We start from the raw sequence: 25,179 nt of genomic DNA, 5'->3' as shown, positions 1-25,179 counted from the left end.
CTCAAGTTTTCATACTCTTCTACCGCCCTTCCCTTCTGTATTATTTGTTCAAATTGGTTAAGTTTGCTTCCATTTCTATTATTTTTTCCCCAATTTTTAAACCATTGTTCTAATTGTATGCAATGGAACCATGTCAATTTTATTTTTTTAAACTCTTCCATCATTTCCTTCTTCAGGTAGGAATGAAGGTAGGAACATTGCATATGTTTGGTGGGCTTTCAAAAGGTTATCCGGCCAGAAGAAAGTTCCAGCTTCATTACAGCTTTTTGATTTTGGGTTTTAATTACCTAAGGCCACATTCCATTACAAGTGGTGCACAGCATTTGGGATTTTATACACCCCAATAAAGCCTCCATCCATTATATTTGGTTTGCAGCAGTTCACAAATAAATCCTTAACCTTTATACCTGTCAAGCAAATTTTGAACGTATATGTCTTGGCTACAGCAGGAAGGGGAAGTGTTATACTGACTGGTGCCATCCTATTAGCAGGACAAACTCATTTGCATGTTTTTGAACTGCTAGGTTGGCGGAAACTGGAGCTAACAATGGGAGCTCACTTGAACCACCAACCTTTTGGTCAGCAAGTTCAGCAGCTCAGCGGTTTAACCTGCTGTGCCACCGGGGGTGAATATTACTCCTAGCTATTTATGAACACACATTGGTCTTATATCAAAAACATCACATTTAAGAAAGGCAGAGGCTGTGTCATATTGTAAGAATTACCTTGGCACCAAGGTCCGGAGCTTGTCACACAGAGCCTGAATGTACCACGTGCCCTGATGGATGTGCCGGAAGGAGAGGTAGCCATCCACAGTGGCCATGCCAAGCAGAAAGTCTGCTTCTTCGGGAATGCTCGAAGCCATCTGCTGCGAAGGGAAAGACCCTGAAGATTGTGCATCTTCATTAAGGTGAACACAATATGTGTCGTCCGTTTCCAGATGAAATGGTTGCTGTGTCTTTTCTCCTTGACATGCCTGGATGAAAAAGAGCTTGGGCTTTTTGGCTAGTTGGGGACACTTTTTGGCAGTGAAGTAGGACATGATTTTGCGGATTGAAATTAAACCTCCGTCGGTCCCAAAAATCTTTCCGGATTCACCATGAGACAAAATGCAGCATACTAGGCAGTCCATGTCTTTCCACTTTTCAGAAGTCTGCCACTGGTTCAAATGGTTTTCCATCTCTATTGCGGTTGTATCATTGTACTTGATCACTTCTAGCCCAAGCCATCTAAATACCGATTCCAGGTCCTCTGTTAAAAGAGAGCAGGAGAAATGAGAAATTAGAGAAAATAATGGCAAAATACAACCAGACAAGTGTTACAAATCAAAGAAAAATTCAAAAATGTGTTTTTAAAAAAGTCCTGCTGTTTTTCTGCACTGTGTTAGAATAAAGTATTTGTGATAGAATTACAAATAAAATGTGGATTGAGCCATGTTTCTGACAACCTGTCAGAATGTTTTATATATGTTGTCGAAGGCTTTCATGGCCAGAATCACTGGCTGGTTGCTGCCAGGGCCAGGTAACATCTCCCAACGAAAGATTCCCCCAGGCAGCAACCAGCCAGGCTTTGAAGCTGCAAGGCTATTCAATGCTAATCAAGGTTGCCAATTGCAACATTCACGCTTGCCTCAAACAGACAAAGAGTTATTTCTTCCACCCGGGACACTCCACAGATATATAAACCCCACTTGCCTTGTTTCCAACAGACCTCACAACCTTTGAGGATGCCTGTCATAAATGTGGTTGAAACGCCAGGAGAGAATGCTTCTGGAACATGGCCGTGCAGCTCGGAAAACTCACAGCTACCCATTTTATATATGTTTTGTAGGCCCCCTCCTGTTTAGTTATTGGACTTTTATTCTACCTTCCTCCAAAACAGAGATTTATTTTTTTCATATTTGAATCTTTCCACCTCTCAACCTTCACATGATCAAAAGGAAGGTCTGAAGGCATGTGATTATCTTCTTCAACTGAACAGACATACAAGCCTTACCATTTGCAACAAAATGACTCTGACTGGGGATTTTTTTGTGTGTGTCAGGAGTGACTTGAGAAACTGCAAGTTGCTTCTGGTGTGAGAGAAGTGGCCATCTGTAAGGATGATGCCCAGATGTGTTATCATCCTGTGAGAGGCTTCACTCATGTCCCCGCATGAGAAGCTGGAGCTGACAGATGGGAGCTCACCCCGCTCCTCGGATTTGAACCGCCGACCTTTTGGTCAGCAGTCCTGCTGGCACAAATGTTTAACCCATTGTGCCACCGGGGGAATACAAATAATATGGCCTGACACACATCTAGTGGTGAGCAAATTGTTCCTATTTCAATGTCATGTTAAAACTTTCAGATCAGGTAAGCTTCCCATTCATACAAGCAAGCAGAAAGATAAAACACTGATTCTAGAGGCACAGGTTTCCATTCGCTGAAACCACTGAAAACCTGCAGGTTAGCCATTATTTTTCTTGCAAAGCACCTCTCAGAATAGTAAGTCCAAACAACAATGAAGGACAAGATGATGCCCCAAGGCAAGCATTTCCACAGCAGGGGAGATACTGACCGGCATCTTTCTCGGATCCAAGTCGCGGCCTGAGGTCCCCTTTAAAATCTACATTATTAAAAATGAGGCAAGAGCCCCTGTGCAGGCCATCCATTTTGTAGCACGCTGATTTCTGCAGAATGAGGAAGAAAACAGGGAGAACATTAGAGGGATATAAGATTTTCATAACTTTAGCAATCAATTCCAGCTTGGAAACACATTTAAATGTCTTAAAATCGAATTCTTAAATGTTGGCACAAACATTTCTATTGCTTTTGTGCCAGCGCTTACGATCCTTGGCCAAATATCCTCTTTTGGCAAGAATGGCTGATTCCACACAATCTTCCTTTTCTCTGAGCATTTTCCCACAATGTAATTATAGCAGCTTGACACAACTTTGACTCCCTTGGCTCCAACTGCTGTTTGCTGAGATTTGTAGTTTATCGAGGAACTAGGAATTCCCCAGCAGTCTATTGAATTATAACTTTCTCAAACTACTAATCCTAGGATTCCATAGGAAACAGCCATGAAGTTAAAGTGGTATCAATCTGCTATAATTGTGTAGTGTGGGCAGACATTTAGAGCTGCTCAGTGCAGGAGGCAGGGACGGGCATGAGTCTTATTTGCTTGCTTGGGCAGCTATGTAGCCATGAATGGGTAGCAGTAATAACGCACAAATAGATATGGGTCCCTCTGGAACTTCAATGAACTGAAACTTCAGAGGAATCCATGTCATGACTGGAAATTTACAATGAGCTGGATTGCTGTGAGTTTTCTGGGCTGTATGCCCATGTTCCAGAATGAAACATGGAAATACACCCAGAAAATGCACAGCAACCCAGTGATTCCGGCCATGAAAGCCTTCGACAATACATTACAATGAGCTGTTACATACAGCCATTTGGTATCATCAAGGCTGAAAAAGAAAAGAAGCCATAACAAATTGTTATTTAGACAGCAGAGCTGGGAACATAGCCTGGATCTACATTACCCTATATTCCCAGCATCTGATCCCAGATAATCTGCTCTGAATTGGATTATACAAGTCTCCAATGCTAGATAATCTGGGAAAAGGATAATCTGAGATCAGAGCCTGGGATTTACGGCAATGTAGACAGTCTTGGACAGCAATGGCTCCCAAAGTGACCCATTTAAGGTGGAATCAGGCGTCAAACAGGGATGTGTTATTGGACCAACTTTATTCTCCATCTTCATCGCTATGATCTTGTTGATGGGAAGCTTCCCACCGGAGTGGAAATCATCTATCGGATGGATGGCAACTGAAAGCCAAAACCAAGGTTACAACATCTGTTATAGAACTCCAGTATGCTGATGACAATGTCGTCTGTGCGCATTCAGAAGATCTACAAGCCACTCTAAACACCTTCGCGCATACGAAAAGCTCGGCCTGTCATTGAACATCGAGAAAACCAAAGTGCTGTTCCAGCAGACACCAGCCAATCCCTCTCCAATGCCAGAGATACAGCTTAATGGTGTAACATTAGAAAATGTTGACCATTTCCGCTACCTTGGCAGCCACCTCTCCACCAAAGTCAACATCGACACCGAAATACAACACTGCCTGAGCTCTGCGAGTGCAGCATTTTTCCGAATGAAGCAGAGAGTGTTTGAGGACCGGGACATCCGTAGGGATACCAAGGTGCTTGTCTATAAAGCTATTGTCCTCCCAACCCTGCTATATGCCTGCGAAACGTGGACTGTCTACAGACGTCACATGCAACTTCTGGAACGATTCCATCAGCGCTGCCTCCGGAAAATCCTGCAAATCTCTTGGGAAGACAGGCAGACAAACAGCATGCTGCAAGAATCAAAGACCACCAGCATTGAAGCAATGGTCCTCCGCCATCAACTCTGCTGGACTGGCTATGTTGTCCAGATGCCTGACCACCATCTCCCAAAGCAGTTGCTCTACTCCGAACTCAAGAACAGAAAATGGAATGTTGGTGGGCAGGAAAAGAGATTTAAAGATGGGCTCAAAGCCAACCTTACAAACTCTGGCAGAGACACAGAGAACTGGGAAGCCCTGGCCCTTGAGCACTCCAGTTGGAGGTCAGCTGTGACCAGCAGTGCTGTAGAATTTGAAGAGGCATAAATGGAGGGCGAAAGAGAGAAACGTGCCAAGAGGAAGGCGTGTCAATCCAATCCCGACCAACGCCCTCACTGCGGGAGAAGATGCAGGTCAAGAATAGGGCTCCACAGTCACCTACGGACCCACAAGAATACGATGGATCGCCTAAGTAAGTAAGTATCCAGCCTTAGTTCCTTGGAAACACTGTAAACAAAGGAAAGGGAATGAGGGGGGGGGGGGTGTTGCTGGGGATATAGTCATGCATTTTGCACCAAATACTCAGAAGTGACTTTTTCTCTAACCTGTAATGATCTGGAAATAAATAAAACTTATTTCAAGCTCTGGAGGTGAGTAGGTTTCACCTTAGAGGCTTGCAGTTCCTGACAGCTGAGCAGCATTGCGCTATGGCATTCACATCATGACCAACTTTCATCCCCATTTCTGAGGGATCGACTTGGCAAACCGCACCTTTCTAGCTACCTCTAGCAATACAAAGCCAGGACTCAGGATTTGTACACACAACAGCAGACACTTTGTTAGTAGATATGATTTATGCTACCACAAATCAAGGAGGTGAATAGCACGGGGCTAGAAAGAGTTATTTGGACGTTTAATAATTAGGTAAAATAAAGCTTACTAAATTATTCTTAAACGTTCAAACGTTATTTGAACGTTTAAGAATTAGGTAAAATAAAGCTTACTAAGCAGAATTTAGTTTATGGAAGGCAAATGACTAGCTGCTTATATTTGGATATTAATTAAAGTATAAAAGATGCCAAACCTCGGTAGCAGGTTTTGATTTCTCATCTCCCATAGGCTGCTCTGACGGGCCTGAGGCAATTCCTGTTTTGACATCTAGAAAGCAATGACAAACAATTGGGCACTTTAGAAATCATGATGTGTTTACATTTCACAACGTACATTTTATTAGAATATCACCATCATTTTTTTTAAAATAAATTTTTATTAGAATTTTGCAAGTTGTACAAATAACATTTAAAAGGTATTGGGAAGGGTTGTGAAAGGAGAAGGGGGGGGACAGGGGAAAGGGGGGGGGGAAGTATAACAAAGTTAATCCACACACATCCCTACAAAACAATGTCAATATACGTCTTACATGTATGCTTACCCGCTCCCCTCAGCAGGAGGGGGGGGTGATAGCCAAAGTACGGGGGTAGTGGAGGGGGGGGGGGAGTAGTGAGGAGGGGGGGGAGGTTTGGGGCTTCCCAATCATCTTTCCGACAGTTCTATCTTTCTCTTCTCTTAGTGTCTTCTTCCTTCTTTCGGCTCCTCTTCGTATCCAGTTTTCCCTTAGTGTTGATTGAAATGAATACACTTCCCTTTGTCCTACTTTCCCTTTAGTGGAACTTTATTTCTTCTTTATTTAGTAAGTACTCATAAAATCTTCGAACTGTTTCCAGTCTGTTCTTTTCACCGGGGATCCTGTGTAATCTTTCAAGTAGTAGGTCAGTTTGTCCATGTCCTTCAAGTCCCAAACTTTGAATAGCCACTCTTCTGTCGAACTTGGGTCTTTCTGTTTCCATTTCCTCGCGTACATGATTCTAGCGGCTGCCATAAAGTAAGTGAACAGAATGTCCTGGTTACAATCTAGTTCTAAGTCGTTGTCAGTAATGCCCAGCAGGAAATACTCCGGTTTCATCTGGATTTTTATTTTCAGTATTTCCTGAGATAGATCTTGAATTCCCTTCCAATACTTTCTAGCTACTGGGCAGGTCCACCAAAGATGATAGAAGCATCCCACCTGGGTATCGCACTTCCAGCACTTATTCGATCTCTCCTTATACATCATACTTAACTTCTGAGGAGACATGTGCCATCTGTATAACATTTTGTATAGATTTTCCTTTAATTCCGCCGCGTAAATGTATTTCATCTTCTTTGTCCATAGTTGTTCCCACTCTTTATAGTTGATAGATCTCCCTACATTTATGGCCCATTTTATCATGCACTCCTTTATGGTTTCCGTTTCGGTGGCCCATTCCAACAGACTTGTGTATATATTTGTAATATTTTTTTTATCTCTTTTGAGTATAATTTCCCAGAATCTGTCCTTCTCACAAAATCCTAATTCCTTATCTTTTCTGAAGTATTCCTTCAGCTGCATATATTGAAACCATGAGACATTTTGGAATTATTGTGAGATTTCGTCTTGGGATTTCAGGATAAGAGTGTCTTCTTTCTTCATCAGGATTTCTCCATATGTGGGCCAGTCTGTTGCTCCCAGCAGTCTTCTCTGTTGCGCCTCCAATGGTGAGAGCCAGAGCGGTGTTTTAGAGTAGTTTGTTCTTATATTTTCCCCATACTCTTATCAAAGCTGCTCTCACAAAATGGTTTTTAAAGTTCTTCTCCACCTTGATCTTGGAGTACCAGAGGTAGGAGTGCCACCCTGTTCTTAAATCGAACCCTTCTAGTGTTAGTATCTTCGTTCTGTCCAGATGAATCCAGTCCTTTATCCAGGATAGGCAACTTGCCTCGAAATAGAGTTGGAAATCCGAGAGGCCGAACCCTCCTCTTTTTTTCGTATCCGTCAAGTTCCTGAACTTGATCCTAGGCTTTTTTCCCAGCCAGATAAATTTCAAAAGGTCCCTGTTCCAGTCTTGGAATGGTTTATTAGTTCTAATTATTGGCAGATTTTGAAAGAGGTAGAGCAGTTGAGGGAGAATGATCATTTTCACGGCCGCAATTCTGCCCAGCAGAGATAAACCAAGATTCTTCCAATTCTTTAGTTCTTCTTTCATTTTTCTCCATTTGGTTTCATAATTATTTTGTAGTAATTGTGAGTTTTTTGCCGTAATATTTATCCCTAAGTATTTAATCTGAGAAACTATTGGAATGCCACATCTCTTACTCAGCTCTTCTTGATTATTATTGGAGATGTTTTTTGTCAGCATTGTAGTTTTCCTTTTGTTTAGCTTAAAGCCAGCCAGAGCACCAAATTCTTCTATTTTTTCTAACCAGTTTTCGATGTTGGATCTTGGGTCCTCAATAATACAGATTAGATCATCTGCAAAGGCTCTGTATTTGAAGCTTTGCTTAGCTATTTGCAGCCCTCTTAGGTTTTTATCGTTTCTTATGTTCCTTAATAATACTTCCATCGCCAATACGAATATTAATGGTGACATTGGGCATCCTTGGCGTGTTCCTTTGTGTATGGTTATTTCTTCGGAAGGATGACCATTAGACCAGATTGTAGCTTTTTGGGTGCTATATATTGCTTCTATTGCATTCATAAGGTGGAAATCCCGTCTGCTCTTCTCCTACCCATACATTCAAAAAGGACTTTATTCTTTCCGCCAGGGTGTTGGTAAAGATCTTATAAGCTATATTCAATAAAGATATAGGTCTATAGTTCTTCACATCGGCTGGATCTGTACCTTCTTTGTGGATTAAGCTAATATCGGCTCTTCTCCACGTATCCAGGAGTATTTTATCAGTTAGTATTTTATTCATTAATCTTTTTAAGTATGGGCGTAGAGCTTCTTTCATAGTCTTGTAAAATGTTCCCGAAAATCCGTCTGGTCCAGGAGCCTTGTTTGCCTTGAGATTCTTTATTGCCCTATCTATTTCTTCGTCCGATATTTCCCTGTTTAACTTTTCTCTTTGTTCTTCCGAGATCTTATCCAATTTTTGTCTGCTTATATATAATGTGATGTCCTCTAAGCAAACTTGGTCTTTGGTGTACAGTTCCTGGAAGAAATTTTGGAATTCTTTGCTAATATCTTTATCTGATACTAGATTTCTATCATCTTTTTGAATCTTCACTATATGGCTTGTTTGTATTTTTTCCTGATTCTTCTGGATAACCAGCATCCCGGTTTGTTTGCATTTTGAAAGAAGTTTTGCTTTGTAAATTTCAATTGTCTGGCTGTGTGTTCTAGCCCTAGATAGTGTTTCCGTTTGTGTAGTTTTTCCAAATTCCTCTTTGTTCTCAAGTTTGTTGGATCTTTCTTCAGCTTTCTCTCCTCTTCGTCCAAGGCTGAGTTAATTTCTTCCATCTCCTTTCTCTTAATTTTTTTTCTGATGCAATTCTGTTGAATAAATGCCCCTTGCGTGGTAGCCTTGAAGGCATCCCACAGAATCTCTATTCTCCTTCCCGATGTGTCGTTGGTCTGAAAGAATTCGTCTATCCACTTCAAATTTCTCGAAATATCCTTCTTTAATAGGTTGTCATTGATCCTCCATTTCCTTGCAGGCGGTTTTGGGTTGATTGTCATCTCTATGGGACAATGATCTGAGAGATCTCTGGTCTTTATTCTGATTTGGGCTATTTCTGATGTTATTGTGTTGGTTGTCCAAATCATATCAATTCTAGCCCATGTATGATAGCGTGCTGAGAGGTGCGTATAGTCTACTAATTCCGGGTTATGCACCCTCCACGCGTCTTGTAGGTTAAACTCCTCCTTTAGTTTTAAAAAGGACCTGGGGATTAGGCTCGACTGTCCTCCTCTCTTATTTTTGTTTTTATTGCATTTAGATTTGTCCTTTTTTAAATCCATCACCCCATTGAAGTCCCCCATTATTATTAGGTTGTCGAATTCTTGTTCTAATATTTTGTCTAGCAGGCTTCTCACAAATTTTACTTTGGGGCCGTTGGGGGCATAGATGTTACATATAAGGATCTTTTGTTCATCCGCTTGGATAGTAACGCCAATCATTCTGCCCTCCTTATCCTTAAATGCTAGGCTAGCTGGGATGTTCTCATTTATATTAGTGACTACTCCTCTCTTTTTTTCCGGAGCTGACAAAATAAATTCTCTCCCCAATTTTTTATGGCAGAGGTGGGTTATATGCTTTTGGGCTATGTGGGTTTCCTGAAGGGCAATTACGTCATACTGTTCCCTTTCTAATTGTTTAAACAGTTTTTTTTCTTTTAGACTGAGAGTTCAGACCATTAGTTATTAGTTAAGCACTTTATTTGTTTTAATAACTCATTCATCATCAAGATTCACAGCAATGTCCAATTCGTCTCTATTTTTAATCGTTGTTCCTGAGGCTGTCAGGGTCAGTTCCTGTTGCGGTGATTCGGGTTCCAGTGAGTCAAACCGGCGTTTTTTACTTTGTCTTTCAAATTTTCGGTTGGGGGGAGACAGGTTTAATTCTTTCCTAAATTTCTTGTAAAAAGCCATGGCTTTTTCTTCTGATGTCAGCCAGAACTTTTGGTCTTTGTGAGTTAACATGATTCCCTCGGGTTTTTCCCAGCGGAATCTAATCTGCAACCGATTCAGCTCTTCAGTGAGAAAGTGGTATTTCCGTCTTCTTTGAAGAATCGAGGCTGGGTATTCTTTGAGCACTATGATTCTATTATCTTTATAATGGATTGGTGTTTCGCTATTTTTTTTATTACCTCATCTCGAACTCTCTTCTTCACGAAGTGCACCATAATGTCTCTTGGGACTTTATTTTTCCTGGAGAAATTGGTTGTGACCCTGAACACCCTGTCGATCTCTTGGGACATCTCATGTTCTTGTATACTCAAAAGGCCCGCTGTTATCTTCGTGATCAGTTTTCTTATGTCTTCTTGAGGATCCTCGATCAGGTTCCTAAACCTCAGTTGGTATTCCAGATCTTTAAATTCCAATTTCTCTTATAGTTGTTCCATTTTGATATTTTTGTTCTCTAGTTTTCCCACTTTCTTCTCTAAGTGTTCTTGAACCTTTGCCATTTTCTCTTTGTCTGCTTTGATCTCCTTGATTTCCTTGTGGAACAGTATCATCTCTCCTTTGATACTTTCCATCTCTCGGGTCAGTTCTTTTTCCATGGTAGTTATCTGGTTTTGCAAAAGTTTTTGTTGTTCTTCCTGTTTCTCTGCCCTTTTTTGGAAATCCTCCTGTAGGGCATCTTGCTTCTTGGAAATCTTCTGTATTTCCTTCAATAGTTCCTTCATTATATTATCTTCTGTACCTGATCCTTTCCTAGCTAGTTGCTTTGGGTCTTTAAGGTCTTTGGGGTCTTTAAGCTCTTTAAGCTCTTTATCTCCTTTAGCTTTAGGTGTTGTCATTATATTATCATCTGTACCCGATCCTTTTGCAAGCTGGTTGCTTCGGATCTTTAAAGTCTTTAAGGTCTTTAAGAGAAATTTTAGAATAGATTTTGTATATATATATGTGCCCCTGTGTTTATTTGTCTTTTTATCTGGGAGCTTCTTTTCTACCTCTCTTTCTCTCCTTAACCCCTCCCTTTTGACTTGGTTTATTTATATTATTTATACTATTCCTTCTATGATCACTCACTCACGACGCTGATCCTTCTTGCCTTCTACTCCTTCTCCTCTTCCTTGGCGATGCTTTGCTCTCTTTGCTGTGTCCCTCGCTTCCACCTTTTGATGTGGATAGCGTCCCCCAAGCTCCGTCCTCTTCTTGTCTCCCTGCCTCCTCGTCCACTTCTGCTTTGTTTTCTGTCTTGCCCTCTTTCTCCCCCTCTTCTACTAGTCGCTCTAGCCACTTCCTCTTGGCTTCTTGCTGGTATTCTTCCCTTTGCCTCTTTGTAAAAGCCAGGCCTGTGGAGCTCCGTTTCAAGTTGAGGGAGGTGTGTGTTTCTGTGTTTGTCTCTTTCCTGATTCCCTCCAAACCTCTCCCTTTAAATCTTTAACTCTCACAGTTTGGCAAAGGATTAATAGTTGATTAGTAGTTGATTGATAGTTGGTTAATAGTTGATATTATAAGTACTTCTCCGTGTGCTTAGTAAGACAGTTAGAAGATTAGGTGATTAGAGGGTTAAACAATTAATTGGATGGCTAAGTAGTTGATTAAGTAGTTAGTTCTATCTGTTGCTTACTTAATCTGGGAGCTAAAGGCTGGGAGAGCGGGGAGGAGGTGAGCAGCCCCACTATCTGATTGACTTGATTGACGTGATTAGCCACACATTCAGTGAATGATTCAGTGAATAGCAATGAGTAGCTATAACAATGACAATGTGGTTCAATGAAAGTCAATGAATAGCAATGAGTAGCAGTGGTTCAAAAAATAGCTTATAAGTGGCTTATGAAAATAGATTCAATAAATAGCTTGTAAGAATAAACTGGAAAGTTCTTTGTAATTACTTCTAAAATTTACCAACTATTATTTGCTTGTAGGCTTCATCCAATGCTCAGTGAGGTTCTTGAGATTTACACTGAGATTTGTAGAATAAACAGTTCAGTAGGTAATTGGTGAGTATTTGTTAATTGCTTGGGAAGATAGAAAAGCTTTCCTGAGCAGTTTGCTTTGATAATCTCCTTTGTAAATAAATTCTCGAGCCGTCTTCCTGCCGAAGTAGATAACTGCCTCAGGAATGAACTTAGAGGTCGCTTCGTTGCTTCGATGCACCTCCTCTCCGTTACTCCTTCAAGAGTTGGGGTGAGCTGAGTCGGCAGTATATGCGGGCCTTGCGGTCTGCTTCCCGCTTCTCGGTTTGCATTGCCGCAGACGCTATGGCCGGGCTCACTCAAGCCTCTCCCTTGAGGGGAAAAAGCTCACTGGAGCCATCGACTGCGTCCTTGACGGCTTTGCAACAACACTTGGCCTCATTCCGCCAGTGAAGGGGGGCTATCGTTGCCCACCTAACCGTGAGAGCGGTTTGTGCTCTCGGAGCACAAGAGCACCCGACCTGCCGCCATCCATGCTCACCGGAAGTCCCTATCACCATCATTTTAAGGCCATAACAGTTGTAATGTCATCACATGGTAAAATCATTCACTCTGTATCTTTCTTTCCTCATATTTATTTACAGTATTTCTATTCCATCCTTCTCACCCTGCAGGGGACTCAGAGCGGATTACAATATAACCCTCACACACCCTTCAAGATTAACGACAACAAAACAACAAATGTTTTCATTAAGCACTGTCCTTAGTGACAAAGGGTTTTTTTTTTTTGCCAAAAATAACTCAAGCAAATAAACTGCTTGTTTATTTGATGCACCTTCCTCTTGGCACGTTTCTCTCTTTCGCCCTCCATTTGTGCCTCTTCAAATTCTGCAGCACTGCTGGTCACAGCTGACCTCCAGCTGGAACGCTCACAGTCCAGGGCTTCCCAGTTCTCAGTGTCTATGCCAGAGTTTTTAAGGTTGGCTTTGAGCCCATGCAATAGCCATGACAGGATCAGGTGGGAAAAAGTTATAGGTTGCTTACCTGTAACCGTATTTCTTTCCGTGTCCACCTGTGAAATTAGCACATGTGGGTCTTCTTGTATGCCTGCGCAGAAATTCGGAAATTCAAGAGTTAAAAGCATGATTTTTTGACCCGACGAGGCCCCGCCCACGTCTTCCCCTGACCATATAAGCCCGGAGGCGTGGCTTCCCCTTTAGTTCCTCGGCACCAGACAGCAGTCAAGGAAATGGGGCATGACATAGAGGGGAGGACGGGCGGGTTTATGCTAATTTCACAGATGGACACTGAAAGAAATACGGTTACCGGTAAGCAACCTATAATTTCTTTCCATGTCCTCTGTGAAATGAGCACATGTGGGAGAACAGCAAGCTACTGACCTTGAGGTGGGTCATGCCACACAGGAGAAGAGTACTGCTCTGCCAAAGGCTGCATCTTTTTTGCCGGCAGGTCAAGTTTGTAGTGAGAGGCGAATGTTGACGGTGTAGACCACGTCGCCGCCTTGCAGATTTGTTCTAAGGGAACTCCAGGGAGGAAGGCTTGAGAGGTGGAGACCGCTCTAGTGGAGTGTGCTGTAACATGTACTGGTGGTTCCTTTCTTGCCAATTGGTATGCCAGTCTAATTGTGGAAACTATCCAGGAGGAGAGTCTTTGAGAAGAAAGTGGCTGGCCCAGAGCGTCCACTCTGTATTTTAGAAAAAGCCTGGGGGATTTTCTATAGGGAGCTGTCCTATGGATATAGAAGGAGAGAGCCCTTTTAACATCTAAGGAGTGAAGTGCTATTTCTAGAGGAGATGACGGGTTGGGGAAAAAGGACGGTAGAGAGATGTTCTGGGACATATGGAAATATGACACTACCTTGGGAAGGAACGTGACGTCGGTGCGGAGGACCACCTTGTTGTCATGGAATCTGATATAAGGAGGGTCAGACCGTAGAGCACAGAGCTCACCAGCTCGCCTTGCAGAGGTGATTGCCACCAGAAAGGCTGTTTTCCAGGAGAGGTGTGAAATATGATTGGAGCCCATCGGCTCAAAGGGGGGTTTTGACAGTTGGGATAGGACTAGTTCTAAACTCCAGGGAGATGAGGGTGGAGCGATTGGAGGGTAGAGATTTTTGTAGCCTTTGAGAAATAATTGAATCAGATTATCGTGAAAAAGGGACGGCAAGTCCATCTTCCTTCTAAAGGAAGAGAGGGCAGCTACATAGCATTTGATCGATGAAAGGGAGAATTTTTTGGTGGCAAGGTCTGAGAGGAAATCTAGTATTAGGGGAATAGAAGCCGGGGATGGGTCTCTATGTGAGGCTTCGGCAAATGCTTTAAAGCGGGACCATTTGTATGTATAGACTTTTTTAGTAGATGGTCTTTGAGCTGCCAGGATTATGTGTGAAACGTCGTCAGAGAGGACTATTGGGGCCGGACTCTCCACGCGGTGAGGTGGAGGAAGTGAAGGTCTGGGTGTTGTATAAAACCGTTCTCCATAGTGAGAAGGTCCGGGGACGGCTTGAGGCGGATGAACTGGTTTTGGCAGATTTGGAGAAGCGGCGCAAATCATGGTTGGCGCGGCCACCAAGGTGCGATCAGAATGCAGTTCGCATTGTCTGAGATTATTTTCGCTATAACTGAAGACAGGAGGGGGAGAGGAGGGAAGAGGTAGAGAAGGCCTGGGGCCCATCGGAAGAGGAAGGCATCTCCGAGACAGCCTGGGAATTCGCGAGGGGGGAGCCTTGCGCAAAAGAGGCGGCAGTGAGTGTTTCTTGGTGACGCAAAGAAGTCTATTTGCAGGTTGCCCCACAGGTGGGTGAGAAGCTTGAAATTGGAAGGGTGGAGGCGCCACTCGTGATTGTTTCTGGATGATCTGCTCAGTGAGTCGGCTAGGATGTTGTCCTGGCCTGGTAGGTGAATTGCTGTGAGGAAAATTCTTCTCTGTATGCACCATTCCCAGATGCGGGATGAGATGGAGAGGAGGGTTTGGGAGTATGTTCCCCCTATGTGAGGCTTCGGCAAATGCTTTAAAGCGGGACCATTTGTATGTATAGACTTTTTTAGTAGATGGTCTTTGAGCTGCCAGGATTATGCGTGAAACGTCGTCAGAGAGGACTATTGGGGCCGGACTCTCCACGTGGTGAGGTGGTGGAAGTGAAGGTCCGGGTGTTGTATAAGACCGTTCTCCATAGTGAGAAGGTCCGGGGACGGCTTGAGGCGGATGAACTGGTTTTGGCAGATTTGGAGAAGCGGCGCAAATCATGGTTGGCGCGGCCACCAAGGTGCGATCAGAATGCAGTTCACATTGTCTGAGATTATTTTCGCTATAACTGAGGACAGGAGGGGGAGGGGAGGGAAGAGGTAGAGAAGGCTTGGGGCCCATCGGAAGAGGAAGGCATCTCCGAGACAGCCTGGGAATTCGCGAGGGGGGAGCCTCGCGCAAAAGAGGGGGCAGTGAGTGTTTGTTGGTGACGCAAAGAGGTCTATTTGCAGGTTGCCCCACAGGTGGGTGAGAAGCTTGAAATTGGAGGGGTGGAGGTGCCACTCGTGATTGTTTCTGGATGATCTGCTCAGTGAGTCGGCTAGGATGTTGTCCTGGCCTGGTAGGTGAATTGCTGTGAGGAAAATTCTTCTCTGTATGCACCATTCCCAGATGCGGGATGAGATGGAGAGGAGGGTTTGGGAGTGTGTTCCCCCTTGTTTTTTGATGTAGTATTTGACGGTTGTGTTGTCCGTCACTACCTGGATTGTGTGACTGGACAGAACTTGACTGAAGGCCCGAAAGGCTTTCTCCACTACAATGAGCTCGAGTGCATTGATGTGTAGTTGACGTTCGTCCGCAGACCACTGGCCGCTGACTTGGAGGTGTTTGAGGTGAGCTCCCCACCCGAAGGTGGAGGCATCCGTCGTGAAGGACATCGTAGGTGCGGGTGGGGTAAAGGGCATGCCCAAGTTGACATTGAATCTTTTTGTCCACCATGAGAGGGAGTCGAGGACTGACTGTGGGGGGTGGAGAGTGATGTTTTGCGGGTCTCTGTGTGGGCGAAATGCCCGGAGGAACCAGTTTTGAAGAGGTCTTAAACGCAAGCGTGCAAAAGGGGTGGATTGGAACGTCCAAGCGGACGCACATTTGGTGGTTTGGATGTATGAGATGATGTGTTGCAGGTTGGCGAAGCGGTCCTCTGGAAGGAAAGCTTTTCGAAGTGACGAGTGTAGGACTGCGCCTATGAACTGGATTCGTTGAGACGGGATCAGGTGCGATTTTTCTCGGTTTACAATCAGTCCCAGGTCCTGTAGGAGACACAAAGTGTAATGGATGTCAGAAAGCAGTTTGGAACAGGATTTCGAAGACAATAACCAGTCATCCAGGTACGGAAAAACCGTGATTTCCTGTTGACGGAGGTGTGCTGCTACTACAGACATACATACAGACTCTGGGGGAAGTAGACAATCCGAAGGGGAGGACATTGAAGAAGATTTTGTCGTCTATCGCGAAGCTTAAAAGCTTGCGGTGGGAAGGTCAAATTGAAATATGGAAATATGCGTCTCGGAGGTCTATGGTGGCTAGCCATGCGCCTTCGGGAATAAAGGGAAGTATGGCGGGTAATGTGACCATACGAAATTTGCGAGGTGTGATGAAGGTATTGACCTTACGTAGGTCAAGAATGGGACGTAGTCCTCCACCACGTTTGTCTACTAGGAAGTAACAGGAGAAAAAACAGGAGGAGGATTCGTGGAGAGGAGTCGGGGAAATGGCTCCCTTCTGTAAGAGGGAGTCTACTTCCTCCCAAATAGCAGGTGAGGATTGGGTAAGAAGGATATTGCCCAGTGGAGGGTATGAATGGAATTCTATAGCGTAGCCTCTGGCTATGATATCAACCACCCACAGGTCAGAGGTTATAGATTGCCATGCAGAAAGGAAGGGGTGAAGCCTATCCAAATAAAAGTTAGGTAGGGGGGGTTAGTTGGTGGTGGGGGGGAAAGGTTCGTGGTTAGGGAGAATGCTAAAAGCGTCGTTTGTTGTTAATGGAAGGTCTGGTACCACGATACTGACCTCTGGAAGGAAGAGGAAGTCACCTGGTTGGTAGATTGGATGTATATGGGTTTTGTCTTCCTCTGTAGAAGGAAGAGTAATAAGGCCTGTGGTAGAAGTAAGGACGTTGGTAGTAGTTGAGAGGGAAATGACTGTTGGTCGTGTTTATTAACAGTCTGTTTCATCTCATGAGAGTGCTTTAGTTGAGCGTCTGTTTCAGGGTTGAAGAGGCCTGCTTCATCCATAGGGAGGTTTTCAATGAGGGTGCCGAGGAGGAAAGGACAGCTGCGCGAAGCCATGCATGGCGACGTAGGGCAACTGATCCGGCAATTAATTTGCCTGATGTGTCAGCAGTGTGTTTAGACAGGTCTTTTTGGAGTTTAGCTAGTAGTAGTGCTTCCTGTTGGAAGGCTTTGGCTAGTGGCTGATCTGCCGGAGGAAGGAGCTCCAAGTATGGAGTCAGTTTGTTCCAGAGAAAGGTTTGGTATACGTTCATGTAAACTCCATAGTGAGCCATGCGTGCAAACAGGCATGCTGAGGAGTAAAAATGTTTGGCCATAGAGTCCAGCTTTCTGCCTTCCTTGTCAGAAGGAGAAGACTAGTTTACTTGTATAGGTTTTGGTTGAGCATCTGTCACTACTGAATTAGCCTTAGGCATTTTAACCAGCCAAGAGGTAGAAGTGAGATCAATGCGATAGAGATTTTCTGCTCTTTTTGGAGTGGCCGGTACCAGGGCTGGTGCAACTCCATTTGTTTTAAGTATCTTAATCAGATAAGGTAAGGTGGGCAAAGCGGTCGACACAGGTGTTTGTTGTTCCGAGGTGGTAAAGCACGGATCTTGAACAGTATCAGATTGCTCAGGGATAGAGAGGTTAAGAGCTCTGGACAGTCTAATTAACAGGGCAGAGAATTTTTTAAAATCTTCCAATTGTTGGGGAGAGGAGTCACTTTCTGGTTGTGGTTCAGGGATAGTTGGAGTATCATCTTGGGACTCCAGATCTATGGTCTCAGCATCAAGCTGGGGGAGGGAGGGGGAACCTCTGGGAGGAGGTTCTCCTCTGGTTGTTGGGGTTGAGGAGGGGGGCGAGATATGGTGGCTGAAGGAGGTACCCTGGGGGGTTGAGGGTAGTGGTGTCTCTGAGGGGAAGGGTCAGGGAGGCCCTGGTCCCTGTAGTGATCCGGGGGAGGGTAATAGAAAGGATATATTGGGTAGGGTGAGGGAGGATAAAGGTGATAGGAATAGTCATGCATTGGGTAAGGTGGGTGGTGAGGCAAGCGAGGACGCGCACGCTTGGATGGAGGAGGAGAGGGACTCCGGGAACGCTCCGAGGAGGCGGAGCGGCGGTACTGCGGAGATCGCTCCCTGCGTGCAGGGGGATCCTGGGGGGTGACTACTGACGGTACCGGGGGGTGGTAAGTGTGGGTGGGGGAGAGGTTTGGGAGAGAGGGAGGCGGGGAAGCCTCCGGATCCGGCAGAGTGGTCCTGAAGGTGAGTGAGGATTTCGAGGGGGGGAAGTTGGGTGGGATCGTCCAATTGGAGGAACGAGGGAAGAGGTTCCTGTTCCTGGAGGAGTAGAAGAGGTTGTGGGAGAGGCATCGGATCCAAGGGGGGAGGACTCAAGGCCTGTGTGGCAGTGAGTTGCCTTCCCTTTTTCTGCTTAGGATTTTTTCTTTGTTTTTTGAAGGCTTAGATGCCTTAGCTTTCTTTCTCAAAGGCTCCGTGGAAGGAGCAGGAGGTATAGTGGGGTCACGCCTATTTCCAGCACGTGGAGAAGAAGGCTGCATTGTTTGTTTATCCGGGGAAGACTGCCGCGGCTCAGCCACGTTGCGGGCCGGAGAAGCAGCTTCTGGGGCCAAGGCCCTCTCATAAAGAAGGGCTTTAAGACGGGCCTCTCTGCTCTTGCGAGCTCTGGTGGTAAATTTTTTACATATCTGGCAAGTTTGGGGGCTATGGGACTCGCCCAAGCATAGAAGGCATTTGGAGTGCCTATCGGCGTCGGGGAGCGTAGTCCCGCAAGCCGAGCAGTTCTTAAAAAATAAAGACATCTAGCCTGAGAATGGTCAAACAGTCCAGGGTCGGGGCAGGAGAGAGTCGTCGTGGTCAAGTCGAGCAGTAGTCAGTTAGGAAATCTATCGATAAGGAGGAGAGAATATCCGAGGTTTCTGCTGTCACGCGGAAAAGGAACTAAAGGGGAAGCCACACCTCCAGGCTTATATGGTCAGGGGAAAACGTGGGCGGGGCCTTGTCGGGGCAAAAAATCATGCTTTTAACTCTTGAATTTCCGAATTTCTGCGCAGGCGCACAAGAAGACCCACATGTGCTCATTTCACAGAGGACACGGAAAAGAAATGAGATTTTTTTAAAAAACAAGATCTTAATTTGAGACATTTCTGACATGAGAAATCCCAATCAATCTAAAGATATTAGCAAGGATAGTGACGGGGACAAGGACCTGATTTAATTTGCTTAATAAATAGCAATAGTATGAAGAACACACATGTACCCACCATGGGTTGCTGTGGCCAGCCTTCTCTCCTTCTTTCTCTTCTTTCTTTCTTTCCTTCCTTCCTTCCTTCCTTCCTTCCTTCCTTCCTTCCTTCCTTCCTTCCTTCCTTCCCTCCCTCCCTCCCTCCCTCCCTCCCTCCCTCTTCCATCCTTCCCTTCTCTCCTTCCTTCCCTTCCTCTTTACTTCCCTCTTTTTCTTTCCCTTTTTCTTTCTTCCTTCTCTACCTATTTCTTTTCTCGCTTCCTTTGCTCTTTGGTTCCATCCTTCCTTGTCACACATATGTGGTTGTGTGCATGCGTTTAATGTAATTTTTTGCTTTTTGGCTTTTCTGCTGTATTTTTCAGTGTTTTCATGAGTGATGGTCACTCATTGGCCTGATAGGTGTATTGTGTCCAAATTTTGTGTCAATTTGTCTTGTGGTTTTTGAGTTATGTTAATCCCACAAAGGAATATTACATTTTTATTTATATAGATAAATAGTCTTAGTGTTTTTAGTGTTAGAAGAGATCTATTGAAGAGTCTGCTATGAGAAAACACATGGAAAAAGGCTCACATAAGCAGCAGCAGCACCAAATGGGAGCAATAAACAATCCATCGCCTTCCTTAGTTAAGCAAGGAAGGTCTGCATGGGAATGTCGAGCCAGAGCAAGGCAATAAACATCATGAAGGAAAAAGTTCAAAACAAGGACAGTATTTTGATTTTGAGAAATTGGACCAAAAGGGTGCCTCAAAGGAAGGGAGAAGGCTCAAACCATACTGAATGATTGTAATTGGAAAATTGTGGGGAAATTGCTTACTTGAATTATTTTGATAAACAACTAATCAAAGTACCATGTACAACATGAAAGGGGGATAGAAACAAGATGAAAGGGAAAAGAGGCATGAGAAAGGAATTATTATTATTATTATTATTATTATTATTATTATTATTATTTATGCCCCACCACCATCTCCCTAAAGGGGACTTGGGGCGGTTAACATGAGGCAAAGTCCAAAAATAATACAGCAAAATAAGATACAAAACAGAAAATTAAACACAACAAAATACAAAATGTAACAAAATAAAATAAACAGTGCAAAATAACATAATAAAAGTCAAACACAAAGGGCGGGCCAGATATGCAAGATATAATGTTAAAATGTTAAAACACTGGGTGAGATAGAAAATAAGGAAAGTGTATTTGTAAGGGAGGAGCCCGAGAAGGAGGAGCAGTGGGGTTTGGTCTTCATTGTGGACAGGGGAAAAGGGGGAAAAGTGCATCGTGTGGACAACTGTAGATGGAAAAAAACAAAGTGGGTTGAATGGTCACTTTCCAAAGGCACAAAGAGGCATGAAGGTACAAAATGTACTTGAAATCCTATAAAAGCCTCAGCTGAGCTGTGTCTCGTGTGGAGCTTTCTTTCTTTCATAGCTGTATTATTTGCAAATATAGGCTGTCGTATCTCGCTTCTCCTCTGCCTCTCAGCACCTCATTGGAAACCAGGCCTCAGGAGGTTCCAGAGTTCTTAAAGGGGCATAGCAACTAAACCTCTATAATAGTAAAGCCTTTTTAAAAGTCAAAATAAGATAGCAGAATGTGATGGCAAAATATTATGCTTTCTCATTTTTTCTCAAGTCTACATATTCTGACTAACAAATATGAAAATAATTCTGTCACATTATGCTTTGTGGTCCCAGTATCGTATGACCCCTGTAACCATGAGATCAAAATTCTTGGTTTCATTTACCCAGATACAACAAATTATTTCTACTCTAGGCATTTTCCAGGTTTTCCAGTATAATTCTGTAGTATTCTTGGGCTGGGAATATTTTATTTCAATAAGGTTCGCTATTATCCAATGTTGCATATTCATGTCAAGTCCAATGCATATTCCTCACAGATGCAGATGTCGTACTGGATAAATAAAACTATGTCACATTATTTTTGTTCCTGGGTTATAAATGTCATTTCCTAATTAGTTCTGTCATAAAAACATGAAAAAGGTGTGTTCTGTTGCGCGCTGGGCCTGTAACAGCTGTACTTTTCTATCGGACGTATGCTTTAAGCCCAGCGGGAAGCCAGGGGCACCTCAAAGAGAGGTTCTCAGGGATTTTTCTGAAGTGATGGTCTTTAGAGTCTTTAATGATGCCCTAGGACTGCAAACTGCAGAGACTTTGTCTTTATTATGGAACAAACAACAAATCTTCAATGGTTCAATCAACACTTCAAGGCTTTCTTAGTCTAGTCCTCAATGGCCTGGTACCTGACTTTGATTAACTGAACCTTCTCTGTAGGAAAAACCCCTTTTAACCTCTCCCAGGCTGCTTTCTATCTATGCCTCATCGGTGTGGGTCCTACTACTGATTCCAAATGCATCTGGGTATCGAGTAGACCTACCAGCCGAGGCTTGAAGATATTTCAGCTGGAGTTCCATGGATTTGTAGTGCTGTCCTCCCTCAGAGAATCCTTGAGAACTTCAGGGCTGTTTTCCCTCTGTTTGCTGTGAGTCTGAGAGGCTGTGAGCTCTCAGCCAGAGCTTTGGGACCTTTTCCCTGGAATTTCTGTTTCTGTTTCCCCGGATAATCTGTTTCCCTGGATGCTATTGAGAAAAGAAGCTTTTCTACGGGACAAGCTGGTCTACGTCCTATAGTTTAGCTTCCTTGTGTGAGACTGCCCAAAAAATGGCTCCTTTCCCTCCCAGAGCCCTGAACAAGGGGCAGAACCAAAGCTTAATTATGATGGACAGGAGGCCTGCCCTAGGACTGCAAACAGATAACAGAAAGAAAATAAAGTTGGAGCTCCTGGTACAGCTGTACTAGCACAAGGTGTATTAAACTGCAGAGACTTTGTTTTTGTGGGACAGCCTGAAGCACATTTTGCTATAGTTTTTCAATGAATAGATCTTATCAAGTCTCAACCAATTCAACATAGTTTGTGGAACCACAAACAAAGTTTCTGGAGTATTACAACTACTTTCAAAGTAAGTACTACACAATTAAACAGGTATAACACTTTCAAATCAGGAACAGAATCAAGTAGGCTAGGGATATATTTGCAGAATTAGAAGAGATCACAAAGCAGAATACCTGAGAGCCACACCTCCTTTTCCTTATTCTCACACATCCTTGCAACTAAACATCATAAAATAATACAAGCCAGCACCCAGAATAACAATCTCATTACTGACCTTGATTTGCAGGCAGAGAATTGTACACTGTATTGAGTTCTCTCAGGCTCCCAAATTCTTCAGAGTAAGAATCTACTTGGAAAGGAAAGAAAAATGAGCACAACTTGCAATATACTTGTTGAATTTCACAGTCCATTACTCCAGTTACCTATGTCATCAAAAGTAATTCTGGCCAAGATATACAGAGACATTGGTGGCTGGGGTGCAGGGAGGGTCCAGCTTAAAAACATGGAACTGTAGGGAAAATTTTGGAACGTATCTCTTTTTCAGGTGACAGATCAATTTGGCCAAGGATGTTCAAAGAGAGAGATGTCTCACTAGCCTGTGTGTGCAAACAGTCAATTGAATTTATTTTTTTTGTCGTGTCAGGAGCGACTTGAGAAACTGCAAGTAGCTTCTGGTGTGAGAGAATTGGCCGTCTGCAAGGAAGTTGCCCAGGGGACGCCCAGATGATTTGATGTTTTTATCATCCTTGTGGGAGGCTTCTCTCATGTCCCCGCATGAGGAGCTGGAGCTGATAGAGGGAGCTCATCCGCCTCTCCCCAGATTTGAACCTGCGACCTGTCGGTCTTCCGTCCTGCCAGCACAGGGGTTTAACCCACTGCGCCACCGGGGGCTCCGTCAATGGAAATGAATTGGCGCTTACACATGCTTATTCTGCTGGCATTGCTTTTTATATGACCACGGTTGGCATAATGGGTTAAATCTTGTGCTGCTGGATCTGCTGACCTGAAGGTTGGCAATTCAAAGCTGCAGGTTGGGGTGAGCTCTCACTGTTAGCCCTACCTCCTGCCAACCTAGCAGTTCAAAAACATGCAAATGTGAGTAGATCAATAGGTACCACTTTGGTGGGAAAGTAATAAAGACACCCATGCAACCATGCCGGCAACATGACAAGAGAAGTGTCTAAAGACAGCAGGCGCCTTGGCTTGGAAGTGGAAAAAAAGCATCTCCCCATGGCCAGAGTTGAGCACCACCCCCAGAAGCCGGAGATGAAAGGGGAAGCCTTTATCTTTGTTCTGTGTAATTGTATGTGATTGTTATTTGCTGTATTAAAGGCCCTGAATGTTTGCCTATCTGTGTTTGTTGTAATCCACTCTGAGTTCCCTCAGATAGATAAGGTGGAATATAAATAAAGATTATTACTATTATCATTAGAGCAGAATATAAATAAAGTGTTGTTATTATTATTATTATGATGTCGCCCAGGGAACGCCCAGATGTTTGGATGTTTTATCATCCCTTTGGGAGGCTTCTCTCATGTTCCCGCAATGGGGAGCTGGAGCTGATAGAGGGAACTCATCCGCGCTCTCCCTGGATTCAAACCTGTGACCTGTCAGTCTTCAGTTGTGCCGGTGCAAGGGTTTAAACCTCTTGCGCCACCAGGGACCACAGAGATGAAGCGTACCACTACTGTTCTCTGCTTAGGTATCCCTTTAAGACAGTTTATGACCCTGGGAGCATGCCACAACAACAACGAAGTTGACCAAAACATGCATCTATATGGGAAAATTAGGGAGACCAGCCCACTGTTTTCAACAACAAAACTTACCAAGTTTTTTAACTGGATACAGGAGAGGATCTCCCTGTTTGGAAAAAGAAAAACAGACAGATATCATAGCACTGTAATCTTATACATGCCTACTCAAGTCATGCCTACTCAGATGTATATCCCACTGAATTCAACAAGACTTATTCGCAATTAAGTGTAAACAGGAATGCAGTCTAAAGCTGTTTGAGACTTTGCTTGTAAATATTCTATGCAAAGCTTTGGTCAAAAGAGTAAGACAGTCAACATGAATATCAGATCACAGATTATATTCAGTATGACCTCCATACAGGACAAGTACCCACAATTTCATTTTCCACGTCCAAGAAAATATGTCTTCTCTAGGCTTTTTGTAGGTCCTCAATTACAACTCCATGATATATTGGACTCAAAGGTCTTCATTTCAATAGTTTAATATTATCTACATTTCTGCATATCCATGTGTAGCCTGGAAATGGATTCCCTGCAGACCTGAGGGTCGCACCATATAGTACATGTAGACCAGTGCTCCCAACTTTCTATTTCACATCCATCTCTCTTGTCATCACAATATTCCTCTGAACCTGTTGACTGCACAGGAATGCTTCTATCTCCTATAATGGAAAGTCCATATTTTAAATAATTTTTATATAATGAATAAGAAAATCTTAATAAAATAATTACAGCTTCCTGAAAGTGAATGTTGGATGGGTCCGGTTGTGTGCCTGAACATCTTCCAACAAGTTCATAATGCAGCTGAGTTTGGCTTCTCCAAAAACAAAATCAGCTCATAACATTATAAAGAGTTGTCTCTGGTGCCTGAATTTAAAGCAGCCAATTCACAGCCAGAACAGACACAGCAGCTCAAAGAAGGGCCAAAGAAGAGCAAAATCACTGTCCAGGAGAGCAATGTTTTCTATTTATTCAGATCAGAGACTCTTACATTTGAATGAAAATAAACATTGTGTACACAACTCCATTTTTCTTCAGAGTTCCTCTCAAAAAAGGTGATTGGAAGTGACGTCATACCTGACAGAACTAAAAATCTCTGAGATGTTTTGGAGGGCTTTCTATGTAGGGTTTCACACACAAAAAAAGTGCCTCAAACTTTGAAGACATTGGCGGGCAGCTACAGCTTTTGGGGGGCTGGTGAGAGTCTTGCAAAAGTAGATCCATGGGCGTAAGACTTTCCCCACATCTAGTTTCAATTGAGATTGAATGAATGCCGTAA

General features: G+C 43.7%; 1 protein-coding gene across 3 annotated transcripts in view; it reads right to left on the bottom strand.

Moving 5' to 3' along the window:
- The window catches only part of LOC132779600 (caspase-10), a 51,143-nt gene that overhangs the window by 4,583 nt on the left and 21,381 nt on the right, over nt 1-25,179 (bottom strand). For 2 of the 3 annotated variants that reach the window (XM_060783284.2, XM_067470034.1), the window contains exons 6-10: nt 23,973-24,006; nt 22,421-22,495; nt 5,406-5,479; nt 2,557-2,668; nt 726-1,251 (exon numbers count right to left, since the gene is read on the bottom strand). In XM_060783284.2, the coding sequence (XP_060639267.2) occupies nt 726-1,251; nt 2,557-2,668; nt 5,406-5,479; nt 22,421-22,495; nt 23,973-24,006 (821 nt within the window). The remainder of the gene's footprint in view (nt 1-725; nt 1,252-2,556; nt 2,669-5,405; nt 5,480-22,420; nt 22,496-23,972; nt 24,007-25,179) is intronic. The other variant, XM_060783291.2, reaches the window with a different exon arrangement.

Source organism: Anolis sagrei, chromosome 1, assembly GCF_037176765.1.
Source record: "Anolis sagrei isolate rAnoSag1 chromosome 1, rAnoSag1.mat, whole genome shotgun sequence".
Lineage (NCBI taxonomy): Eukaryota > Metazoa > Chordata > Lepidosauria > Squamata > Dactyloidae > Anolis > Anolis sagrei.
Note: the sequence above shows the minus strand (reverse complement) of the source record. Positions and strands in the feature narration are given on the sequence as shown.